This window comes from Boleophthalmus pectinirostris, unplaced genomic scaffold, assembly GCF_026225935.1.
Source record: "Boleophthalmus pectinirostris isolate CB_2022bp ecotype Guang Dong unplaced genomic scaffold, ASM2622593v1 HiC_scaffold_14, whole genome shotgun sequence".
Taxonomy (NCBI): Eukaryota; Metazoa; Chordata; class Actinopteri; order Gobiiformes; family Gobiidae; genus Boleophthalmus; species Boleophthalmus pectinirostris.
In genome coordinates, this window is record NW_026571047.1 from 10,085,640 (window position 1) to 10,097,955 (window position 12,316).

General features: G+C 37.5%; 1 protein-coding gene across 3 annotated transcripts; it reads left to right on the forward strand.

Annotated features, from left to right (window-relative positions):
• The first annotated feature begins 22 nt into the window (after positions 1–22).
• Positions 23–11,356, forward strand: csnk1e (casein kinase 1, epsilon). Of its 3 annotated transcripts, none has more exons than XM_020924114.2 (11): positions 23–283; positions 1,918–2,015; positions 2,965–3,075; positions 4,094–4,242; positions 4,777–5,005; positions 5,860–6,030; positions 6,636–6,784; positions 6,876–7,074; positions 7,645–7,790; positions 8,705–8,769; positions 9,837–11,356. In XM_020924114.2, exons 2-10 carry the CDS (start codon positions 1,940–1,942, stop codon positions 8,735–8,737), a joined length of 1,263 nt encoding a protein of 420 aa, XP_020779773.1. In that variant the 5' UTR covers positions 23–283; positions 1,918–1,939; the 3' UTR covers positions 8,738–8,769; positions 9,837–11,356. The 3 variants fall into 3 exon arrangements, with proteins under 3 accessions (XP_020779773.1, XP_055006131.1, XP_055006130.1); XM_055150156.1 differs by having other exon boundaries at positions 9,840–11,356; XM_055150155.1 differs by lacking the exon at positions 23–283 and adding an exon at positions 302–630.
• The last annotated feature ends 960 nt before the right edge of the window (positions 11,357–12,316 follow it).

The following is a 12,316-nucleotide window of genomic DNA, read 5'->3' on the forward strand; positions in this document are numbered from 1 at the left end:
CATCATCGTGATACTGTCAATGGTGTAAGCCGAGACTGGCCCGAGCGGGTGGGGGTGTGTGAGCTTGGGCAGGAGAAGGACCTCGTTATTAGTGTCTGGTTTGGGCGCCCTCCTCCTCTTCTTTTTAAAGTCGGGTACCCTCTTCTTACTGCGCCGTGCTACATTTTTTCTGTTGTTTCTGGAGCTGGAGGATCGGTGTCCAGAGGTTATGAGCCGCCCGGAGCCGCTTCGGTGCGTAGCTGTCCAGGGTCCTGAGTGAGACACGGCTGCTGTGAAGGAGGAGGTAGGTCGGGAGATGCATGTTGTGAATAAATATTTCTTTTTATGAACACAGAATTTACTATTTAGTCCTTATTTCGTGTGCGTTCTGGCTATGCGCATTGGTGATCCAGTTCAGAGGGCGCGGCTACGTGGACTATTACCACATTTTCTGGTCAGTCAGGGACGAAAGCGGGTATATTTTGCTCTCAGCTCATTTCCACATTTCCTGTCTGGTCGTGGTATCTAGGGCACGACCCGGAGCAGTATTTTTGCATTATATTCCCAGCACTATTAGCATGTTTTGTAACGTAGCCTAGCGCGCACATCTTTTAGCATTGTAGGTTGTGGGAGCAATGGATGCAACGTGAGGTAAGGGCCAACGTGCACTATGCTACATGCTCGTTCACGTTATCCCTGTGTGAATGGGTTAGCAACGAGGTGTACAATGCCGACTAGATGAACCCAGTCAGCATTCAGGACAATGTCAAACGTGGCTGCAACGTGCTAGGTGTTTTGGTTCTTCGGAAAACGTGGCTCGAACGTGTTTTTGTGAGCAATCTTGAACTGGGAGTTTATGCAAATTTGTTTGGAAGAGGGGTTTGATGTGTTGTGGGTGTGCAAGATGCTAATCCTCCCCTCTTGCAGCTCTGAATAAATTATGTTATACAACTTTCTCATTGCACGTTATCGAGACATGCCTGCATTGGAGCTAGAAGAAATATTGACGAAGTGTTGAGTAATTAACTATGAGTAATGCACGTGCCAGCTGTCCCTGTTTAACCAACATGCATGCATTGGAACGTAAACTGGTTATTATTATTATTATTATTATTATTATTATTATTATCGATAAATTGTCACGACATTCAAAATATAGCGCCGTTTTTAAGTCAGTTTTTCACATGTTAGCTACCATGAGTCAAAAAAATATGTTTGATTTTTGTTTGAAGAGATTTGATAATGACTGATTAACCAGCAGAAAAATAGGCTGGACAGAAATTAAAATTTCAATAACTAAACTTAAAGGAACTGTTTGTAAGATTTGATTTTAAATTTGAAAAGACTGTTCTATCTCTGTCCCCATATAGGATATCATATATGTTTAAATCAAGTTCTACTAGTAGTAGTAGATAAAAATTCTAGTGCTGAAATCCATATGGTTTCAACCTAAAAGGCCTCTTTCGGATCTGAATGGTCACTACCAGCCTCTGCAGCTCAGTGAGTGAATTCTAGAAGTTCTGAGCTTTCACATATACAGACAATGACAAAAACTTGTATGTGTCCTCTATATGCAGGTTTAAGCAGCGACAATCTAAGTTCAGTACCTTATTTTAAAATTGTAAGATGCAGGCTACATACAGTTCCTTTTAACGACAAGTCTCATCAGAGGAAACATGCCTATCAACTATTTAAGAACCACCACAACTGTCTGACTTGCTACCACTCCAACTTTTAAACACAGCACTCTAAACATGCATAATATATTAACCCTTTCATATTTGCAACCTTTTAATTGAGTCATTTCGGTTGTGTATTGTAGCATAGGTCCAGTCTTTCTCTGCAGCAGCCTTGCACCACACTGTCCTTTCCTACCCTATTGATCAGCTGTGATTGATGTCAGCCTGTGCATGTCTGTTGCTTGTGTTTACTCCTCAGTGAAGTTGAAGAGCTGGACGCCATGGAGCTGCGAGTGGGAAATAAGTACCGTCTGGGGAGGAAGATCGGCAGTGGCTCGTTCGGAGATATCTATTTGGGTGAGGAAGGCAACTTATGTCATGCATTACCTGCTGGAGTGTGTTAAATAGCTGGGGAATTTAGATATTATATTAGACATTCTTCTTGTAATTTTGAGTTTACCCGTTCTTCTCTTGGTCAAGTAACTACATGTCTGTAACTGAAAAGAATTCCCCCTCGAGGCATAGACAAACAATTTATTTTCTGAAAGATTTTGGCTATATTTTGTACAATTTGTTTGGCTTGTTAAAAATAATTTAAACTTAAACTAAAGTACATACATTATAGTAATTGGATGTGACCTGTGCCCTACCTGTTTTAGAACGGGAACTACTATCACAATTGAACTTGGGTTTCCAGTTCCTTAACCTGCAGGTAGAGGATACATATAAGTTTGTCTCATTCTCAGTATATGGAGAAGTTGCACTAGAACTGATTTATGATTTGGGTTTAGGTAGTGACCATTTGGATCAGAGAGAGTGACTTTAGGTTTAAACTAATTGTATCTCAGCATTGGAACTGGCAACCCAAACGAGAACCAAAACACCAAATTTACATAAATAAATGGGACATCACATTCTATGTTTTTGTAATTAGGAATAAATCAGTATTAGAATTGTTACCAGTAAAATCTAATGCTTGATTTGACATTCACTTCCTTTAAGTTAGTACTCTACTTTTAGTTTTACATTTCTGGAGTATAGATTTAGTTATTTTAGGTCCTCACAATATTTATTTTGCCGCTTTTTATGATTATATTGTGACCTGAATAATTATAAATATCAATTAACCAAATACATTCCTCTTGACGTCACTATAATGGAGCATGAACTTCTAATAGATGTAAAACTAAAGTACTATTGAAGTATACTGTCCTTCTTACATTAGTTGCTATAACACTAAATGCATAACCTATTGAGCAGAGTTAACTTTCCTATGCCACACTTTGTACTGCTTTTACCACTACAGGCTCTAACATTGCGACTGGGGAGGAAGTGGCCATTAAACTGGAATGCGTCAAGACAAAGCACCCACAGCTCCACATCGAGAGCAAGTTCTACAAGATGATGCAGGGCGGAGGTGAGAAGAGCAGGACTACAATAGGTTTATGGGTTTGTGACATTAAGAGCTGGGAAGAACTGGTCAGGATTGCTCAGGGGTGCGGGGGAATGAGGATCAACAGTGGTCAGTCACTGTTGGTCTGCAGTGCACTTACACGGTGGTCAGAAAGGATTTAAACTACTTCAGTCTGGAGAGGCCATGGAGAGGTGGTCTAGTAGCCATGAAATAGTGAAGTAGTATAGTGTGACTCAAAGGTTATATAGTATTTGAAGGCTTTGATTATCTGAATACCTTAAGCCCAGTCTGAACTGATAAAAACACTGCACATCAAATATAAGAACGTTTTTCAAAGTAAAGCGCCGGCCAATCACATGCCCTTGTTCCTCCTGTTGCAAGTTGGTCTACACTTCTTATTAATATTTAGTTCAAGTATGATGATATGTTTTATATTGAACTAATACTGTATTAGTTTATTAGGAGTATTAGGAAGTAGCTAAATGCGCATAAATATTCAGAATACTTATCTTGAGTGTATTCCAGTACAGTTACACTCACACTTTTGGTAGAGTTCAGAATACAGTTACTTTCCTAAAAAGTAAAGGAATATATTGCAGTACTTCATCATGCAATTTAGGGCTCAAACTGCACAGGAGTAACAGACACCAGAGTGTTATTAGTTATATACAAATGCATTATAAATATATTTTAGTTCTATTGCTGAATATCAGACTGATTGGACCATATATTAGAATACATTTGAGAACATTTATTGCAATACATTTTCAAAGTATTCTTCCCAAACAACACTGTCAATAACTTCCAACACACAAATACTAAATAAATAAATTACAGTGTGGCTAAATACCTGTTGTGGTTTACAGATGCTAAAAGTTCCGAGTATTGAATAGTGGTTTGAAATTTTTTTTTCACAAAATATATTTGGTAGTATACTTATAGAGGGCATTAGTAGGGCATTATTGGAAAAAATGTTGGAATATACTTTATTTATCATTTGACCAGTTTTCCTTGTCCACAGTGGGAATCCCGTCAATAAAATGGTGTGGGGCAGAAGGAGACTACAATGTGATGGTGATGGAGCTGCTGGGGCCCAGTCTGGAGGATCTGTTCAACTTCTGCTCCAGGAAGTTCAGCCTCAAGACGGTCTTGCTGCTGGCTGACCAGATGGTGAGCTACAAGAAAACATTTTAGATATATTTATACAAAAGGAGTCATTATATAATTAAGTGCATTAATAAGAAAGAAAATGGCCAAAAATACTAAACCATGACTAAACTAGGACTCTAACCATACCAAGGCTAAAGTAGGGCTGCATATTCACTAAATCAGGGTTAAACAAGGGCAAAAACTTTAGTTACTTTATTCATATTGGCACGTTGATTCATTTTCTATGTATAGTTAACAAGCAAATTGCTATTATATTATAGATGCACTATGTATCTTTTTCTGGTAATGTGTCTGCAACCTGCTTATCTCCATAATGATGGTGAAGCGTCTGAGTGTTGTTTTTATTTTAATCAACAAAGCCTATTATTTCTATTGCTTGATAAATTGTAGTTCCCTTTTTCTGTTAAACTCATCTTAGTCAGTAGTTTTGTCCTGATTTACATTTGGTTAATTACATCAGGAATAGTATAGAAGTTTTCGATTATATTAGGGTAGGGGTTTTCATCAATAAAAGCTGCGTTTTTCTGTCTCCAGATCAGCCGAATTGAATACATCCACTCCAAGAACTTCATCCACCGTGATGTGAAGCCTGACAACTTCCTCATGGGGCTGGGCAAAAAGGGCAACCTGGTTTACATCATCGACTTCGGCCTGGCCAAAAAATACCGCGACGCCCGAACGCACCAGCACATCCCCTATCGCGAGAACAAGAACCTGACTGGCACCGCTCGCTACGCCTCCATCAACACCCATCTGGGCATTGGTATGTGTCACCCATTCCCTGTCACCCGCCCCCTGTCAGTCGCTCCCGGGCTCGTGCTCCCTGTCACCTGTTCCCTGTCACGCGCACCCTGTCACCCAGCCCAGATCGGAGCACAGGTGTCAGGGTGTGCTCTAATAACCCCGGTATGGCTCATAGCTTCACACCAATATGTTGAGGAATGTATCATGCTACAATGCTACATTATAATACAGAGCATAAGGAGATTTGTTTCATGTATGATCCAGGTTTTTATTATTTTATGGTATTTATCTTGTGACTAAACATATACCAATTCATGCCAAACCACTATATGTGGATAGTAGTGTAGTTACTTTTACTCAAGTAAATGTGCTAGAGTAGCTTTTAATAAAATTGCGCATTATTTAAAGGTTTGTTGTTTCAGTTACATTAATTGCTAATTATTCATTAGATGTCTAAACAGTTGGCCTTACAATTATTCTAATTCTTGGACCACTACCTTGTCTTTGGGGTGCCTTACTGCTTGTCTCAATTGCTTTTACTGAAATGTTCTAAAGTATGTCATAAGTAAGTATTTTCTATTGTTTTTTTTAAAAAAAGTTACAGGTGTTTTTATTTCTTAATAAAATATTTAAATGCATGCATTTTTACTGTGAGTGGGGTCACCTTTCCATAGAGCTGAACAGATTATAAAACTTGATTACTTATTTTGTGGAATATTTCAGGCAAACCAATATCTCCATAGAAACAATCAAGTAGGGGAGTCTCATCTAGAAAAGTTATATTGTACACTTTGAAGTGCAAACCACCTCCTGAATTAGACGCTTGATACAGACACAATTTAAAGAAACCCTCTCCCTGTTGTGTCTTCTCAGAACAGTCCAGGAGGGATGACCTGGAGTCCCTGGGTTATGTTCTGATGTACTTCAACCTCGGCTCTTTGCCCTGGCAAGGACTCAAGGCTGCCACCAAGAGGCAGAAGTATGAGCGCATCAGTGAGAAGAAAATGTCCACTCCCATTGAAGTGCTGTGCAAAGGCTACCCCTGTGAGTATGGCTGCATATCACAAACTCAACAACCATAACTAATACGCTATACTAAGCCATTCCTCTGTCAGTCAAAGCATGCTGTTTGGAACAGACTTCAGACTTTGGAGACTTTTTTTTGTTTTATTTTATATGGCATTTTTTAAGTTGAAAATTGTTTTACCTTTTCTCTCTAACAAAAATGGAACAAAAACAGTGAAACATGCAAAAAAAAACGTGTTAAATCACCGCATTTACCTTTACAGAATTATTTGTATAAGATCTGTATTGTTTATGTTGAGGAATTTAATATAGAAAGTAAAATAAAAACAGTTTTTTAAAAAAGCAGATTTTATCAATAAGAGAAGAAAATGTGATTCTTTTTTTTTTTATCACATCATTCTGCCCTTGTCAAACGAAGTTATGTCACATGTGACATTCAGTTATTCCAGTCTAAACAAATATATTTCAAGTATTTGTACTATTTTTTGTATTTTTTTTCCAATTTTGAACAGCTTATTTGAATCTTTTGAAAATATTTACACATCTCACTATAGAACTGATCAAAACGTGCATAATTTGTAAAGTTGTATTTGTACAAACTCAAACTTCATTCTATTTTCCAGCTGAATTCTCCACATACCTAAACTTCTGCCGCTCGCTGAGATTTGACGACAAACCCGACTACTCCTATCTGAGACAGCTCTTCAGGAACCTCTTCCACAGACAGGGCTTCTCCTACGACTATGTCTTTGACTGGAACATGCTCAAGTTTGTACGTAACCCCCAGTCCACTCCAGATTTTATGTACTACTTACTACTTGGACTCTGATAAAATACCTACCATGTCTTTTCATATGTTTTAGGGGGCAAGTAGGACGACAGAGGATGGAGAGAGGGAGCGGAGAGAAGGGAAGGACGGAGAGGAGCGGGCCGGAGGAGGCCAGAGAGGAGGTGGGGGGCGAGCCATGGCCCCTGGTCCAAACCCTTCTGGGGCCAATCGCGCCAGGAATGAGGGGGACGCAGCGCCTGCTAACCCAGCCAGCCGCGGGGTCCAGCAGTCAGGTCAGTGCTAAGATGAAGTGGAGTAGATGATATTCTGAGCAACAATGAGTTTTATAACAATTTAAGATTGTCTATTTACTTATATTTCCAAAATATTTACTTTACCATTTGGAATATGATAGCTGTAACATGTGATCCAACTGTTTAAAAACTGTAATACAGTCATAATTGAACATCAGATACCATTAGTGGTCATGTACTGTGAGGAGACATCATATCTGAGAATGTTTTTGTGATTCATTTGTGAATAAATCAGATAATAGTTATTAGTCAAATCTCATTCTCTTTTAACTCATCCATACAGACAAAGAGATAGTAGACAGTATGCAGTATGATGCAAGGTTTGAATCTGTTTCACTGCGTCACTGTTTTCCCAAAGATTTACTGACCTAGGACTGTTTTGCATATATTGGCTCCACTATTCTATCCAAATGGCCTCTGGCTTCTATGAATAAAAAATACTTCATTTAATATATTTTATTTGTAATTCATTAATAAAGTGTGATCCTTTTTACTACTTTTGTACCTTAATTAGCTTGCGTTGCTGATAAGAATTATGCATGTGTGTAGGTAACCGGTCCCCTCAGGCGGGCAGAGCAGAGCGAGCAGAAAGGGAGAGGAAGGTGGCCATGAGGCTGCACCGTGGAGCTCCAGCCAATGTGTCCTCGTCTGACCTCACCGCACGCCTCGACCAATCACGCATCACCGCATCACAGGTACACACACTGGAAACTGTCATTCAAAAACAGATACTATTAAAGTCTATTACTGTGTGTAGTAGTATATACTTTTTTATTCAACACTATCACTTGAGTCTTTGAATGAATTTGATTGAACATGGGGAGGCAGTAACTCAGTTGGTATAGTGAAGGTCAGCGGTTCGAAGGTCTGTGTATACTGGTGTATGAGAGAGTGTGTGTGTGAATGGGTGATTCACACATGGCTATATGACTGTATAAATGTGATTATTGAACATAACTTTTACTCTTTTAATTGATATTACTTTTTATTATGCATTGTTGCTTTAAACTTATACATATATACATATTTTTAGACAACAGAACATTTGTGAGTACCAGATATCCTAATTGCCATTTATTGTCCAAACGAATGCCATAACATTTTGAGTTACTAAAGTTGCATGCAGGATAATTGGCTATAAATTATTAATATTCTTGCTTATTTCTTAGTTTGATACTATACACAAACCGAGTTAGATTTCTAAGGATACATTTATAGAGTGGATTAGATACATATATATTTATAATATATTGTTGTATGTTACATGTCTACAGTTCCATTTAACAGCAGTTGCCTCACATGGCTTCACAAAATTGTTGAAAATGTACGGTTTGGAAATATAATAAATATAATCAACCAATAATATCTCAAGAACAGTCCTGCTTTTGCTTATTGTCACTATATGATGTAACTCTATCCATCGGGTGTATAGGGTTTATAGCGCTGGTCAGGTCTGTCAGTATTAGACAAAAGATAAAAGTGAGAAATGCCATCATCAAACAGTGCAGGTGAGGCTATAGGATACTTTTAAATATTTAGTCAGTGTCAGGTTTGTGTGCACAGACTCTGTCCTGGTTCAAGCCTCTCATATGTCTGTCTTTACCTTTAGGTCAGTGTGCCCTTTGAACATCTGGCCAAATGAGATGCTCCTGTTGGACTGCAGGTCAACAGCAGGTACAGACATGCCTTTAAAGTGTAAATGCACACAGAAGGCTAGTGCTTGTGCTGGGATCTTAGAAGCATGAAAGAAAATTCTGCTGGTGATTTTTTTGTTTCGCAGATCAATTTGAAAAGTTCCATGTGCACAACCATTCAAAAGTTTGGACACATCATCTCATTTAATGTTTTTTCTTACTTTCTTACTACATTTACATTTTATATACACAAAAAGACATCAAATATATGAAGCAAAATATATGTAATTATTTAGCAAAGAACCTAGACAGCTTTTTTCTTTACTACATAATTCTATATATTTTGCTTCATAAATTTGATGTCTTCCATATGTATCTAAAATGTAGAAAATAGATTAAAAAAACACTGAAAGAGATGCTGTTTCCAACTTTTGACTGATAGTTTAGGTTATTGACATTTAACGTAGAAAATTTTTTTTAGGGTGTAGGCATGCGCATATTTTAGTCTGATATCCCAAATGTACATGATATTGCTGATTTGGATATCAGTATCAGAATTTTGGCCATTGTGCAACTTCATTTAAACTTTTGTGCTTTTTGTGACTTCAGTGAGTAATAACAGTTACATAATACATTCAGATCAATTTTGTTTTAGGTTTTTTATGTTGCAAGGAGAGAAATTATTTATTCAGTCTCTGGCGTCAATCAACAGTGGGTACTGGCAGATGCTTAAAGCCAAAGCATCACAATTGAAACAAAAAAAAATGTAAATGTGGATATTTATGTAATATGGATGGATGTATCAACAAATCTAAATAAGTAAAATTTGGTGCTTGTATGTTTTTTAAACTGATATCTTGTGAAAGAAAAATATTTGAGAATACAGCCATGAAGGTTATAGCATTATGTTTTAATTTGTCAATACATTTTAAAATAAATACAGTTCTATGTTAATTCTGTTAAGTTATGCCTAATTTTTTTTATTTAGTTTAGTATAAGAAAACATTTGAACAATAAAAAAATTTACATTAAAGTAGTTAAAATGCATAGAGCACTATACCTGTCTCACTGCTTTTGTGATCTTTAATCTGTTTTCCTTTATTGCAGCAGCAGCAGAGTTCCAAAACACCCCAGACTTTTAAAATGGATGAATGAACTTTAAACGCGTGAGTGGGGGAGAAGACGAGGATGGCTGGACCCTTATTTGGGGGAGTGTCCGTGTGTCTGTCCGCGGCTGTGTGAACCTCAGGAGGAGCCAAAATGGACGCTCGTAGAAACCAGTCGGACTTAAGACTATTGGACGTGGCTGTTTTTGGGGAATGCAGCCAATCAAACGTGACGAAAGGGGTCAAAAACGAAAACCCACCGTGCCCCTTTCCAATCTTACTCACCTGCACATCAATTCTGAAACTCAACTTGCAAAAAAAGAAGACAAAACATGCACAAAATGGACTTGTACTTGAGGTTTACACTTGACACCATCTATCCGCTGTGGTCCATTTGCTGTGTATGGGGATCAATAACTACAACTAACAAAGGATGATTAAAAAAATGATAACTTAACTTAAGGGAGCCCTACGAGTAGAAAGATATGATTGCAGAAGAGATTTTTGGATGAGAGTGAGGCTGCTTTTTGTCAGTAAACGTCAATGTCCGTCTGTGTTATTGTCCGTGTGTTATTTTGGCTTCAGCTTTGCTTCAGGAAACGGTAGGGGAGAGAGATAGAGAGCAGGCTGCTATCCATGGGTCTCAGATGATAAGGAAGTTGGACTGTTGCCCTAGCGATTAAGAATTTCAAACTAAATATATCTTTTGAATATGAAAAAAGTCTTTAAAGTATTGTGTGTAACAGGAAGCTGAAACACATGAATAGCGAGTTGCTGAAGTATTAATGAACGGATACAGATGCTAGAACATACAACTTTTTGCTAAAACAATTGTTACACTTGTTTTAACAAAAAGAGGCCAATACAAAATATTCTCATAGCTCCGATGTTGAAAATTTAGCCTATATTTGGCACAGATTTTTTTCTTCTCAAGCTGCACCTGTGTCATACCCAGATTATCATTTTTAACAGACTAATGAGTAAAAATGGAAATACAGGATTAAATAGGCAAAAAACAGCTATATGTTTACACAATCACACAACAAATAATTTTATAACTTAGATGAATATGTTTTATTATTTTTACAAAAGTCAAATGTTAATTTATGAACTTAAAATATTAACAATGGTATCATCAAATATTGATTATGGGCCACAACGGCAAGACAAATATCGGATATCGGTATCGGACCATCCCTAAAATCAAAGCCTTAGAACAGATTCAATTGCCAGAAAAGCTATAATGACAGACACTGGTAATGAAAATATCCGTTGTTACATTTGTATTTTTTTGTTTTTTAATTTTGCTATTTTGTATATGTACAATGTAAATAGACACATTTGGAAGAGATTGTTACTTGAAGATGCTGCTAGAAAGAGATAGAGTGGAAGTGGTGCCATGAACCCGAGGAGTCTGCCCGGGGAGGGGGTTGAGGGATGGGGCAGGCAATGACAGGTGGGCGTGGGAGGGGTCAGGATGGAGGGATGTCGCTGAGGAAGAAGAGGGGCGATCCGCTGATGTCCTGTACTACATGCTTCATCTTTATTACTATAATTATTTGTGTATATTTTCTCAATCAATAAAATATACACAGCTTACATGAGTCTGATTGTTTTGTTTGGAATTGTGATGAGAATTCTAAATGAACCACACCTAATTATGCAGGATCACAGTTCAGTGAATTTGAAATTTCAAGTGCACCACACAGGTAGGTAACTTTTCTGGAAGAGGGCATGCACCTCCAAATCTCTCACAACAAGATATGATTGCTTTTCTTGGAATGTTAATACAGAACTTAATTTTCTCAATGGACACAAGCAGGTGGCACCACTAGAGCAAGATACAGATCAGATCTATGGAAAGGCGACCCCTCTCACAGTAAGAATGCATATTTTTGAGCAGTAAATTGAGTAAGTAAATTGATAGTGTCATACAGTGGAACATAAGCAAAGAAATTACTTTGTGGAAACAAGCAGGTGTGTAGTAATGCAGCTTAAGTTTATTAGCTATGCATTTCAAAATGTAAATATTTTGTATCAAATTCCTACCCAGATTTTTTGCAAGAAGAATAAACCTAATAATAGTGAAAACAGTTATTTAAGGTGTAATTACATGTAATTATTGCATTATAATTAATTATAGCATTATAATTAATATTACAACGTAGTTAATATTTTAAAGTTGCTTAACAGTTTATTGAAGTTTAGCCCTCTATTTAGAGTGCATGTTTTGTTTATTTAAAGGTACAGTATGGCACTTTTTGATCGGGGCTCTGTCACCTGCTCGTATCTATGGACATATCATTGCTCTGCCTGGAATGTTCCACAGGTGATTCAATCAAATGAAGATCAGAAATATGTAGAAAAACAGGCATTCTGACTTAGGAGTTGCCTCTCCACAGGTCTGACCACTAACTTGGTCTGGAAAAGTTACACAATGCACCTTTAATTATTTGTACAAGAGCTACCTTATAATAGCCT

What these genes read in the sequence shown, in the direction of transcription:
- csnk1e (XM_020924114.2), top strand. Translation starts at nt 1,940, where the DNA reads ATGGAGCTGCGAGTGGGAAATAAGTACCGTCTGGGGAGGAAGATCGGC. An exon ending in CAACACCCATCTGGGCATTG is followed by an intron (nt 5,006 to 5,859) that starts GTATGTGTCACC and finishes GTGTCTTCTCAG; the next exon opens with AACAGTCCAGGAGGGATGAC. An exon ending in GCTGTGCAAAGGCTACCCCT is followed by an intron (nt 6,031 to 6,635) that starts GTGAGTATGGCT and finishes TCTATTTTCCAG; the next exon opens with CTGAATTCTCCACATACCTA.